The following is a 13,719-nucleotide window of genomic DNA, read 5'->3' as shown; positions in this document are numbered from 1 at the left end:
CCGTTGGGCTGTTACGCATAATTCTGCTATAAACACTTGTATACAAGTTTCTGTGTATGAAACTGCCTTTGCAAAAGTGACAGTAAGATAAATCTGACATGGCTGACTCTGTCTTGCTTCTGAACTCACAGGCCTACATCTTAGTACAGTTCAGGCCCCTCTCATCCTCCTAGCTTTAGGGCCTTTCACTACTTTTAAAAGGGCAGTTTAGCTTTTGGGAAGAGCTCATCAAATCTCATTGTTGACGAGTTTTTATAGAGCTTTATCTCCAGCCACCTCTACTCCAGGAGGCTGGGGGTGGTTGGGAGTGAAAGTTCCAACCCTCTCATCACTTGGTCTTTCTGGTGGCTTGCCCCATTGTGAGGCTAGCTAGGGGTCCCACTCTAAGTCACCTCATTAGCATGAATTCACATATTACCAAATGTGCTGATTACAAATAACAGATACTCCCACTACACAGGAAATTCCAAGTGTTTTTTAGGTGCTGTGACAGGAACCAGGAACAAAGGCTAAATATATTTCATATTATTACCACAGATAAAAATACCTAGGAGTGGAACTGCCATATTATATGGTAATTCTGTTTAGCCTTCAGGAACTGCCAGTTTTCCGTAGAGGCTACACCACTTTACATTCTCACCAGCAATGCATGAGGGCTCCTGTTTCTCCACATCCTCACCAAGAGTTGTTTTTTTTGTTTGTTTGTTTTTTTAATAAATGAGCCATCCTCGTGGGTATGAGCTGGCATCTCACTGTAGTTTTGATCTGCATTTCTTTAATAACCAATGATGTTGAACAAGTTTTCATGTACTTTTCGGCCATTTGTGTATCTTCTTTGGGGAAATACTTGTTCAATTCCTCTCATTTTTGAAAAGGTTTATCTTTTTACAAGAATTCTTTTCATAGTTCACATAGCAAACTATAGATATCAGACTATCAGATAGTTTGCAAAAATATTCTCCCCTTCCGTAAGTTGTTTTTCACATTCGTCACCACATTCTTGGATGTACAAGTTTTTAATTTTGATGAAGTCCCATTTGCATATTTTTTCTTTTGTTGCTTGTTTTCAGTGTCCAATCCAATAATCGATTGCCAAATCCAAGGTCATGAGGACTTACTCGTTTTCTAATAGATCTAGCTCTTATAGATTGTTTACCAATTTTGAGTTAATGAGTGATAAATGAAGGTATATGAGGTAGAGCTCCAACTTCATTCTTTTACCTGTGGTCATCCAGTTGTCCCAGTACCATCTGAAAAGACAACTCTTTCCCCAATAGATGGTTTTGGTACCATTGCAGGAAATCAACTGACCATTTATGTAAAGGTTTATTTCTGTACCCTCATCTATCCATTGTCTATCTTTATGTCAGATGCAGCTTTGATTAGTTTTCTAAGTTTTGTGACTTCTACTAATGTGATCAAGATTGTTTTGGCTATTTGGGGTCTTTTGCAGCTTCATATATATATGAGGATTAGCTTCTCCACTTCTGCAATGACCACTGCAATTATTATAGGATTACATTGAATGTTTGGAGACTATTATTTGCTACTATAATAGTAAGTCTGGATCCATGAACATGTTGTCTTTCCTCATCTACTTAGTTTTCTTTCAGGATTTGTAGTTTTCAGTAGTCTCACCACCTTGGTTTGATTGATTCCTGGTTATTCTGGTATTACTTGCTTTGATTCTTAGGTATTCTTTTGGTTGCTATCCCAACTGGAATTCTTTTCTATTTCCTTTCAGATTGTTGGTGGTGTATGGAATAGTTTTTATGTGATCTTGTACCCTAAAACTGCTGAATTCATTCATTAGCTCTAGTAGCTATCTTGTAGATGGTTTCCTACACACAGGACTTCTTCTGCAGAGATAGTTTTACTTCTTCCTTTCCAATTCCAATTCTTCTTGTTCTTGCCTAATCGCTCTGGCTAGAACTTCCAGTACAATGTTGGAAGTGGCCAAAGTGGGAACCCTTGTCTTATTCCTAATCATAAGGGTAAAGCTTTCAGTCTTTCACTATTATGTTAGCTATGTTTCATAAATCCCTTAATCTTGTTTAAAAACTGCCTTCTGAGCTGGGTGCAGTGACTCATGCCTGCAATCCCAGGCAGAGGCAGGATACCTTGAGGGCAGAAATCTTGAGACCAGCCTGGGCAACACAGTAAGACCCCCACCATCTCTTAAAAAAAAAATTCCCTTCTATTCCCAATTTGCTGTGTGTATTTACCATTGAAGGGTACTGAAATCATCTCAAATGTTTTTTCTGCATCTGTTGAGAAGATCCTATGGCTTTTTCTTCTTCTATTAATGTGGTAAGTGCCGCTGATTGCATTTACAATTATCTCCCCCCTATACAGCAACTTTAGAACAGTGTTCACCTTATTTTTGTACCCTTAGAGCTTGATGCACTAAGTACTGGAGTGCTGCTCACTGAATAGACTTTGGGTGGAAGAAATCATGAAGATACCATAACTCAAAAGTTATGTTAGGTTGTATGTTATGTGTGTGACCCTGGCAGAAAGTTATGCCAAAATTGTTCCTCTCCCAGTAGAATTTTCATTGTTAGCATTTGCTTCATGGAGGAGCTATCCAGATAATTGCCTTCCCAAGAGGATATTATCGGTACTGATTTCAAGAAAACGGATCTTTGAATCTGATTAAGTGAAAACGTCAATTTTCAATTGAAAATGTTCATTTTTTAATTATCTTAGTGTACAAGGATGTACAGATGCAAATGGGTAGTAAAATGTTTTATAGGGAAGAAGCTAAGATGAGGGATTTTTCCAAGGCAATCCTTCTTGACTCTATCAAGCACCCAATATATCAAAGATTTTTCTAAAAATAAAGATACATAGGTGCAATTATAATGTTCTCTTAAGAGTTTATTATAAACCAGTTTCATAGGCCACAAGGAAATAAAAGGACTATGTACAGCCTTACGGGAAACAGGCAGGGAGCTGAGGAGGGCCAAGATGAGTCTAGGGCCTTGGTGGGCGCATTCCCGGGGGAGGGGGCCCTGTAAGGGAAACCAGACAATCCCGTGAGACTCCGCGAACAACAGCATAAGAAACAAACAGGTCTGTGGTAACGTGGCCCTGAGGAATCGAGCCCACACCTCTGCGGAGCTACTTCCATACTCTGTGGCCAAGGGTCAAAGAAGGCCTGAAGTAAGAGTAAGAAGTTTAGTCAGTGCCTGATCTGCAACTTGAATCCCCAACCCTGCCCCAGCCTCCCAGGCCCTGCAGTAATCAAGTGAGGAGAGGGGTATATGTGGCATATGTGCTAACTAGGGATTTCTCTGAGGCTGACTGGGTTCCTATGCCTATAAAAACCCATAGAGGAATAACCCAGACTAATGAAACAGGGGTCATCAAGTTTGCCAATGGGTTATCTTATGGGGAAAGAACACTGGGCTTGGAGTCCAAACTCTCTGGGGGCCTATTTTCCAATCCATGTGGGGACTGATCTCCGAATTTCTCCAACGGAAGTTAAAGAGAAATCCGTAATGATAATATAGCAAAGCCCAGAGCCCCCTCTTACTTACTAGGCACTGTCAAACCAAAGAGCAATAAGACAATCTCATAACTTTTGTTAGGGATCCTCAGAATGCATTATTTCATAGTGTCCTGAGGCCGCTGCCTTAGATATTGAGAAACACCTTGGGTACAGGGCTGCTCTAACTGTTCTAAGAAGGGTGGTAAGCTCAATTTAAGAAATGCATGTTCCCTCTTCTCTTTCCTTTCTGGATTTCCCTAGACTTAAGGCTTGAAAGCCCATGGGATATGGTCTAAATGCAATCTTCCCTCCATTTCCTATCCCACTAGGCTCTAGGGAAAGAAGCCAAAGTTACCACTGCAGGCACTTACCTCGCATCCCAGGGGGAGGAGGCCGCATTCCCGGAGGGGGCATGCCCATTGGAGTCCCTCTTCCAGGGGGGATCCCCATTGGGGGACCCATAGGAGGCCTCATACCAGGAGGTGGGCCCATCATGCCTGCAAGAGAAAAGCCCCAAGGATATAGCTCAAGTGTCTATCTTGAAAAGGTAGCAAAAAAACTGCCAAGCTTTCCACCAAGTTCTGAGAAAGATGGACCATTCCACCCTCTCAGCAGCTCCCAGAAAACTAACATTGGAAGCACCTAGGGCTCCCAATGGCTCTTGTCCTACTAGTTTCATCAGTCAGCCATGCTGGATCTCAGAGTAATCCTGCTTAATTATACAAACTCATCATCAGTTTCAGTGAAGTTATATCTCATCATGAATCCAGCTAAGGCATCTTCTATCAATTAGCACTAGTCTCCTTATGGGCTCCTCACCTGGAGGGGGTGCTCCTCGGCCCATTGGTGGGGGAGGACCCCCACGGCCAGGTGGATACTGGGTCGGGGCCCCGGCAATACTGGCTGTGGCAGCAGCTGCAGCGGCTGCAACAGTACCTCTTCCTTGTGGGGTCATCACCTAACAGGATATAAGAAGAAAGAGTTAGAAGAATACACTACAATGCAGCTTCCCACTCTCCTCCCCAACTTGGGTAAGGACAGCGGGAAACAGCAGACACCAAATCCCTTAATGCTGCAACTCTCAGCCACTAGACTTCCTATCCAAAACCACATGTCAGGAAAGATCAAGCTTGAATGCCCAACTCCCATCTTCTAGACCTGAATGTAAGGATGTCCAATCCAAGTGAGAGAAGGCAACTGCCTTTTCAAATATGACTCATGATTTCAAATGTCATGAAAATATTTTCCTTAAATAAAGTTGGCTAATTTGTACATCTCTTTGATAGCATCAGCATAATTCACAATGGCAAATTATCATTTTCACTTGATTCTAGGGCCACGTAGAAACCACAGTGAAACACTGATAGTCTGACAATCATAGGTTGGTCACTCTGGACCCTTCTGAAACTATGGGCCCTCCCCTTTATCCTTTATTTTAGCCACCAGGAGGTGGTACCCTTTCCCCAACCCCTCACCTGTTGGGATGGCCCGCCAACCCCACGGACTGGCCCAGCAAGTCCTGCAGGAGCCTGTGGCATGGGAACCCCAGCTGGGATTCCTCTGCCAGCAGCCCTGCCGATCCCTGGGCCCCCGGCAGCTCCAGCAAGCGGCACTCGAGCAATACCAGTCTGAAAAATAAACAAACACGCTCTGATGCCCAGCGGCCTGAAGATCAGAAGCATACTTTGGAATATCATTGCCAAGAGAGCCCCTCAGATTTAGAGGGCATTGAAACAGCTTATAAATACTACCTCTCCATGTGTGCCAACACCATTCTTCCTCCATCAAGACTATGAGTGATCCCTGATGCAGGGTAGAACTTAAGAGTAAGTCTAGAGAAACATGCCACAACTCAACCACCTATATGCACTCCTGTGAAAGTTCAACCAAGAGCAAAGGGCCAGGGTTCCACTCAGGGTTCAGCAGGCAAGGCATTAAAGGGACATGAGATCCATTCCCAGCTGATTCTAATCCGCTAGGTGACAATGGGCAAATAATCCCACAATCCCACGCTGAGTTGCCTTATCTGCAAATGACATGGTTATGGTAAAACTGGTTGTGATCACAAAGGTTTACAATGGGTTATGTTAGACCAGCCAATTCTATTGGAAGTAGGTACTAAGAAATTTGAATATGGGCTTTGAACCAAAATATGCTAACATCCCTTGCAGACATTTGTAACTGGAAAAGGCAGAAACGTAAAAATCCCCAAAAAAGAAAATGACGAGGATAAACTACTCTGTACTCACTTGAGAAAATCTTACGGTCATTAACTTGACTTGGTGTAGAGCAATTAGAAAAATGCTAACATTAAGGGAAAACACAGAACAACATAATATATGCACATTATGTGTTAGGTACAAAAAAATTCAGATAATCTATATGGACTTGTAAAAAGTTAAAAGGATTGTTCTCTTTTGATTAAAATAATGCCTCGGCAGGGCGCGGTGGCTCACACCTGTAATCTCAGCATTTTGGGAGGCCAAGGTGGGCAGGTCACAAGGTCAAGAGATCGAGACCATCCTGGCTAACATGGTGAAACCCCATCTCTACTAAAAATACAAAGATTAGCTGGGCGTAGTGGCGCACACCCGTAACCCTAGCTACTCGGGAGGCCGAGGCAAGGGAATCGCTTAAACCGGGAGACGGAGGTTGCAGTGAGCCAAGATCACGCCACCGCACTCCAGCCTGGTGACAGAGTGAGACTCCACCTCAAAAAAAAAAAAAAAAAAGCCTTCAAATGCAAAAGGGAAAACAAATTTCACTAGGTCTCTAAAGCCTGCTCTATTTCTATGTGTAGCTTGGTGTTTACAGAATCAAGATTGTCGGAGATCAAATGTCAGTTTCACCTATCAGTAGCTGTGGCACCGTGGGCAAGTTACTAAGCCCTGTTTTACTCTATTTATAAGGTGAGAATTTATCTCTAAAGACTTACGAGGATCAAATAAAATACTGAAGTGGTTGGCGCAAAGCAGATTCTCAGTAACTACGACCTATAACTGTATAAAACAAAATACACACATATTCTACTGTTTTGGAGTTACAACTTTTTAAGATCCACCTAGGCTTTATCATCACATTAAGAACTGACCCAGATGGCCTCAGGTGCTTCCTCCACTGACTCACTATGTACATCAACTGAGAAAGAAGTAGAGTTTTCAAGTCAGAGATACCCAAATTTTAGTTCCCTTTTTCCACTTCTTTCTTGCAGGGTAACCTCTTTAAGATTCTATTTATTATCTGAAAAAGGGGGCAAAATCCAGAGGATACCTGTGAGAACTGCAATGAAACAGAATCTAACATAGAGCCTGGCTCATGGTAGGGCCTCCCTCCTCCGCAAGGCTTCCTGCTCTGACTTACATCTTTGGGAGGAGGTCCCTCTACTGTCATTGAGACCAGATTCTCCCCTCGCAGCAGCACCAGACCAAGGACTCGCTTCTCTTCCCTTTCTGCTTGTTTGGAGTTCTTTGGCCTAGAGAGGTTTAGAAGAAACAAAAAAAGTGTTAGAGGTTGGTAGTTCACCTGTCTAGTGGCCTCCAAGATTTGCTAACACTGCATCTCCTAACAAACAGTACACAAACTTTCCCAAGATAGCCCTCCTGGATAGTCTCTGCAGGCCGAACACATAACCTCTTAGGTGGCTATCTTCCTGTTTCCTACCACGACAAGAGGACACACTGACCAAGAGATAGGACAGGGTCAACAAAGCCCAGCTCTGGCCCATATACTATTCCACAGCAACTGTGAAGGCCCTTCCCTCGGCTAAGTCTTCTTTCTTATGACCCTATTACCTCCCTTCAGCTTAAGGCCTTGCCAACATCAGGAAGCTGCCTAAACAATTCCAGTCAAATGACTCCCACCCACCTCACTTACGTGCAGTGTCCTTCTAATATCAATTCAACCTCACAGGCCTATAATTCTGCCCCTCATCTTACATCAGAAATAGAAGCCATAGAAGGAAAAGGTTAAGAGAAATTTCACATACACAGAAATTGAAATTTCATATCTGTTCCTCAAAAGCACAAAAACAGAAACCCCCAAAAAGCAACAAACCAGAAAAAGATGAAAATATAAATGTGAAGTAGGAAAAATAACTGCAACAGGATAGGAAAGTGGGGGAAAAAGCTAAAGCTAAGATCCTAAAAATAAAGGGGAAAAAATAGCCTGATTTAAAAAAAGAACTCAAAAGACTTTGTTCTGATATTTTACAGTGTATCAGCTGGTTGTCTGCGGATGGACAGTTTTCCCTTTTTCGGCTCACATTTTCTTATTTTTTAAAATAACAACCATGTATTGTCCTTTCATAACTAGAAAAAAACCCTTCTGGGTATTTTAGTTTCTACTCATAGACTTCTTTGTATTTTCAGAAATATTTTCCGATAAACATTTTTTATTATCAGGAGGGAACTTTGGAGTAGCTCCACACTCATCTGTTGGCCCCTCTAATATGTACCTGGCACCAAGGCATCCCTATCACATTTTTAAACTATACTTCTTGACCTTGGTCCACAGAAGAAATCAGCCCCAAGAAGAATCAAAGAGAATTCAAAGCGAGGGACAACATAATATGGACACTGCATATGACAAAAGAGCTGATAACCATGGAAGTCACATCATCTTTTAGTGCCTCAAGTAGCCTTGAATGTAAAACATGATGGGAAGCTAGATCTTATCTTTTAATGGGCCAAAAGCTTAACATCTGTGAGACTCAAGACAAGGGAATTAGCCAATAACTTATGGAATTGTAGCAAAGTAGAAAATATCTCCAATTGTTTGTATAAATGCCAACAAAAATCACTGGCCCCAAACCCACATGGGGAGCTGAGCACTTACCCTGAAGAGGGTCAGAGGCTTCTTAAAGCAGTTTCAGACCAGGCTGCATTGGGAGAGCCCTTTAGGCTACAGCTTTACAAATAGGCAATGAGGCCAGAAACTCAAGCTCTCCCCCCTCACACACCTGTGGGGAGAACATGAGAGCCCTTTACCCCAGTACCCAGGGGCACACAAAGTCAGAGAAACAAAAAGCCTAGCAGCCCTTCACAACTTGTACTTTGCTAGACCTAGAGAGCAAGGTTTGCTGGACTGAAAAAGATTTCTTAGTGTTCAATGTCCCCATTTAAGTCTGCCCTCTAAAACTGGAGAAAAAACAGAGAAAAACCAACTAGCTACATTACCACCTCTACTGCTTGGCCCACCCACTCAATCCATTCCCATCCTCCAGTCTCCACCCCCCACAGTCCACTCCTCACTTGATCTTCCTGAACTCATCACAGTCACAGAGGATCAAATTCATGTGCTTGTCAAAAGCCTTGAAGGTGCCGATGAAGATCCGGCCGTCCTGCAGGATGCACCTCATCCTGTAGTCAATATGCTGCAGCATCTTGCTGCTCTTGCCCACCGTCTGCAAGGAGAAATGGACAGGGATGAGACTCTGCTCTTTTGGACAAAAGCACCTCTGGCCATCCCCAAAACTTCCCATGGCCTTCTTGTCCATGTGTCCATCTTTCTCAATAGATTCTTAGCTCAGTCTTCTACCCACAGCCCTCTCCTTGGAATTCTCCCATGCCACCCTGTTTTAGGCCTGACCTCTACCCAGTAATCTGCTATTCTCTCTTCCCTTAAAATCGGTCTTTCCCATATTATAATTGCCTTTGTCTATGTCGTGTCAGTTGCAGGGATGAGAGTATATAGTGTGTCCCCAAACGAATCCAATCCATACATACTAGAGCCATCTACCATTGTGCAGATTATAGGTATGTGACTCAAGTGCTATGGAACATCCCAATCTTATTAAAAAGACTGAGTAAAGGAGGAGCTAGAATGGGGCTGAAACTAAAAATCTAATCAACAAGAAGCTTGTTATCAGGAAGGAGATGAGCTGCAAGTTGAAAAATGAAATCCACAAATCAAGAATTTGTTAGTGTGCCTCCAAGATTACATTTGGCAGAGGGAAACTCTGGTGGTTAGGGTGCGAATCGGTTTGGACATACAATGGTCTTTAACCCAACAAACATTTCTGTCTTTATAACCTGGGTTCCAATGTGCTAAAATAAAGAAGTGACTACATAGGTATCACTTTGTGAACTGTCAGGTACCCTAAGCAGTTGTATTTCTCTCTATAAACAAATCACCTGGCATTTGATCTGTGTATCATCCTCCCATCAGTCTGACTGCTATACCCCAGTCCTACCCCCAAGTGCCTTCTATGGACCTCTGTTCATCTCTGTGAGCTCAGACAACAAAGTTCCGAACCTGCAAATACGCAGATCAAAACCTTGACTCCATGGCTGGGCTCAGTGGCTCACTCCTGTAATCCCAGCATTTTGGGAGGCTGAGGTGGGCAGATCACCTGAGGTCAGGAGTTCAAGACCAGCCTGGCTAACATGGCCAAACTCCGTCTCTACTAAAAACACAAAAATTAGCCGAGTGTGGTGGCACAGGCCTGTATCACCAGCTACTCGGGAGGCTGAGGCAGGAGAATCGCTTGAACCTGGGAGGTGGAGGTTGCAGTGAGCTGAGATCAAGCCACTGCACTCCAGCCTGGGTGACAGGGAAAGACTCCATCTCAAAAAAACAAAAACGAAACTTGACTCCACACAGACACTGGAGCCACTCTCAGGTTAGGTGGTTCAGTTTCCCTTCAATGACCATTTTAACCAGCTTCTAACCACAAGGGATCTGAACCTTCAGGGCAACATTCACTGGTCCAGTTGAACTAATGTTCAGTGTGTATCTGGCACTGTGATAAGCACTGTACATCTCACTTAATCCTCAAAATTGGACCCATTATTATCCCTATTTTACAGATGAGGTCACTGAGGCTGGGAGAGGTTAAGTAACTTGCCCAGTTTCACAGCTGGAAAGCTGTGTTGGAACCTAGACAGAATGAATCCAGTGCCTATTCTAACCAATTATCCAAACAATATCCTACCAGGTTTTCCTGCTTCCAGTCCCATCGAATATACACGCCAGAGCTAGAGCAATCTTTCTAAACACCACTAAGTTTACGTCATTTTGCTGGTTAAAATCCTTCAGTGGGCAGGGCGAGGTGGCTCACGGCTGTAATCCCAGCACTTTGGGAAGCCGAGGTGGGTGGATTAAATGAGGTCAAGAGTTTGAGACCAGCCTGGACAACATGGTGAAACCCCGTCTTTACTACAAATACAAAACATTAGCCAAGCGTGGTGGCGGGCGCCTGTAATCCCAGCTACTAGGGAGGCCGAGGCAGGAGAATCGCTTGAACCCGGGAGGCGGAGGTTGCAGTGAGCCGTGATCCAGCCACTGCACTCCAGCCTGGGCAACAAAAGCAAAACTCCATCTCAAAAAAATAAAAATAAAATAAATTAAATCCTTCAATGACATGCCTCACCACCACCAAGGTAAAATAACATGGAAGGCCTTTAGTAACTAGCCTCCTGACAATTCTTCCCGTCTTCCCTACTCTTTCTTCCTTTCTCCTCCAGCAACTTTTTCTCGGTCAACAGACGCAGAAAAATCCAGTAACTTTTAAAATCTTGCTACCCTTCAGCTTTGTTCCTTCAGTTCTCCGGGTCTGTAATACTCCCCCCACCTTCGCCGGGTACATTCTTGCTAATCTTTTAGGAATCTGCTCAGGAACCATCTATTCGAGAAAACATTCTTACCCCGCCCGCCGCCGTTACTTTTACCGAATGACCATGAAATTATATTGTGTCCCCAACTACCTCTGTGAAGGAAGCAAACATACTTCAGAGAGTAGCCCCAGCGCCTGAGAAGTCAGGCACAGGCAAACACAGAAATACGATGAACAACTGAGTGGAACTCTTCCTCCAAACATTCCCTATCCCCTCCTCCTCCCTCCTCTCCAAGTAGACCTAGCAAGACTCTAGCGTGGTCCACAAGCCCCTTCCACCCACGTCCGCAACTCTTTCTCAGACTCACAACCTTTCACAAGTCTGAGCCGTTTACCGGGTCCCCCTGCGGCTCCAGTGCCTGCTCCGAAGCCCGGGACATATATTTATTCGGCAAAAGTTAACTTAGTACCTACGGGGTCCCAGGCATTATGGCTACAGCGGTGTCGAGAGCCGCGGTTCTATCCTCGCCCCTGCCGAACGACCTCGGCCTCTGTCCCCGGTTCCAACCTTTTCCTCGACCCCATGCCTAGCCGAACCGCCAAGGTCCTGGTCTTTCCCGCCCAGACCGAGCGGCCAAGGCCCAGGCCTTCACCGCCGTAAGTAACTCTAACCCACGGCTTCCTCCGCGATCAGTCGCAGTTCCCACTCCACAACAGACTTGGAAGTTCCCGCCCCGCCAGCCTGTGCCTTCCTCACCATGCTGGCGGTTCTGATGGCTCTGATCCCCGCCGGATTCGCCTCCACAGAGGCCTAGCCTCTCTCCCGCAGACGATTTCCCGCCGCCGCTACCGGAAATGCAGCAGCACTTAAAATGCGGTCGGGTGGAAATCTACTTCCGGTCCGGACACCGAGCCCTAGAGTTCCGGCCCCGGAGCGCAGCTTGTGCCGAGCAGGGGCGGGGCCTGGGGACTGGGCGTTAACATCCCGCTTTGAAGTAATAGGAGAGCCTTAAGTTCCTGTTTGGACACCTTCCTAGCTTAAATCCGTACTCAGGCCTGCTCTGTTTCACACTCATTTCTCTTCACCCCACCTTTCCCATTACACTCTCGGTCCTCATTTCCCATCACCCTCCCCAGCTGTCTCCTCCACAGCCACTATTCTTGCTTTTCCCTCCACTGGCTGGACGTGCTCCTTTTCAGCCCCTCTGCATTTGCTTTTGCCTCTGCCTGGAATGCTAGTCCTCAAGGTATACCAAAAGGCTGCTGCCCTCACCTCTTTCAAGACTTAAGCTTAAATAACACTTTCCCAGTGAGGATTTCCCTAGCCATCCTGTAACCTTCCCACCCACCTCATCCTCATCTCTCCTGTATTTCCCTCTTGCTATCTCACACGCTGTATATTTTTGTTATTTTATTATCCCCTCCCCATTAGAATGTAAGATTCATAAGGGTGTGAATTCTTCTCTTTGTGTATCACTCATTGCTGTAGTGCCTAGAACACTTTAGTAGCACAAAATAAGGGCTCTACCCATATTTGTTGATAATCGCATCCAGTCATATGACATTTTTTTTTCTATGACTTTTTTTTTTCTTTTGAGACAGACTCTCAGTGTGTTACCAAGGCGGGAGTGCAGTGGCGCAATGTCGGCTCACTGCAACCTCCGCCTCCCCAGTTCAAGCGATTCGCCTGCCTCAGCCTCCCGAGTAGCTGGGAATACAGGCCTGTGCCACCACACTCAGCTAATTTTTGTATTTTTAGTAGAGACGGGGTTTCGCCATGTTGGCCAGACTGGTCTCTGAACTCCTGACCTCAAGTGATCCACCCGCCTTGGCCTCCCAAAGTGCTGGAATTACAGGCATGAGCCACCACACCGGGCCCTTCCTATGACTTTTAAATACAATATATACACCCAGGGTTTTCAAGTTTGTTCCTCTAACCTTGGCCTCATCATTTAACTCTTGGCCCTTTATATCCAGCTGCCAGCGTGATGTGAATGTCTAATAGGTATACCAAATTTAACATGTTGAAAACTGAATTCTTGATTCTATTCACTCTTTCTAAAACCACTTCACCAGTGTTCCCCATCCCCGAAGTTTCTTGGATTAAAAAAGGAAAAAAAGAAAATGACAAATTGGAAGCATATTTCATTCTTCTCTTTCTCTACCATCGAATAATCAAATTCATCAAAAGATGAATTTGAATAAGGATTCATGAAAATTTGAAAAGAATAAGCAAATCCTGTGGCCCCCACCTTCAAACTATCTTGAATATGACTGTTGTCATCCACTCCATTGCTTCCACTCTAGTCATAGCCACCATCATCTCTGTCCTGGATCATTGAACAAGCCCATAACTTGTCTCTTTGCTTCCTTTCTTGTTCTCACAGCAGCCAGAGGGATCCTTCTAAACGTACTGGGATATTAGATGTATGTCATGCCCTGGTCTCCACTTACCAAAAACTTCCCAGCACACATGGAATAAAATCTAACTCTGCACTCCTCTCCAACCTCACTCATCTCCTTCAACATTCCCCTCATTCATCATTCTCCAGTCACACTAATCTCCTTGCTGTTCCTCAAACCCAGCAAGGAAAGCTTGGTGCTTTGTCATTTTCACACCATCTCTAAAAGGTATGTTCTGTTATCTGGTTTCTGTCACCTGTAGATGAAGAGA

At 44.4% G+C, this 13,719-nt stretch overlaps 1 protein-coding gene across 3 annotated transcripts; it reads right to left on the bottom strand.

The window, feature by feature from the left end:
* Positions 1–2,679: 2,679 nt before the first annotated feature.
* SNRPB (small nuclear ribonucleoprotein polypeptides B and B1) lies at positions 2,680–11,992 on the bottom strand. Of its 3 annotated transcripts, XM_033185907.1 has the most exons (8): positions 11,803–11,992; positions 8,743–8,894; positions 6,854–6,965; positions 4,969–5,121; positions 4,313–4,451; positions 3,865–3,990; positions 3,114–3,160; positions 2,680–3,014 (listed from the first exon to the last, which is right to left on the bottom strand). In XM_033185907.1, exons 1-7 carry the CDS (start codon positions 11,803–11,805, stop codon positions 3,150–3,152), a joined length of 696 nt encoding a protein of 231 aa, XP_033041798.1. In that variant the 5' UTR covers positions 11,806–11,992; the 3' UTR covers positions 2,680–3,014; positions 3,114–3,149. The 3 variants fall into 3 exon arrangements, with proteins under 3 accessions (XP_033041798.1, XP_033041797.1, XP_033041796.1); XM_033185906.1 differs by having other exon boundaries at positions 2,863–3,160; XM_033185905.1 differs by lacking the exon at positions 3,114–3,160 and having other exon boundaries at positions 2,863–3,014.
* Positions 11,993–13,719: the final 1,727 nt, after the last annotated feature.

This window comes from Trachypithecus francoisi, unplaced genomic scaffold, assembly GCF_009764315.1.
Source record: "Trachypithecus francoisi isolate TF-2019V2 unplaced genomic scaffold, Tfra_2.0 Lachesis_group21, whole genome shotgun sequence".
Lineage (NCBI taxonomy): Eukaryota > Metazoa > Chordata > Mammalia > Primates > Cercopithecidae > Trachypithecus > Trachypithecus francoisi.
This window is presented reverse-complemented; position numbering and strand designations above follow the sequence as displayed.

Excerpts from the sequence above, each read along its gene's own strand:
- SNRPB (XM_033185905.1), bottom strand. Across the intron at positions 6,966-8,742 it reads GATGAGTTCAGGAAGATCAA|GCCAAAGAACTCCAAACAAG; the intron begins GTGAGGAGTGGA and ends AAACCTCTCTAG. Across the intron at positions 3,015-3,864 it reads TCCTCCCCCTGGGATGCGAG|GGCCCCCTCCCCCGGGAATG; the intron begins GTAAGTGCCTGC and ends TTTCCCTTACAG.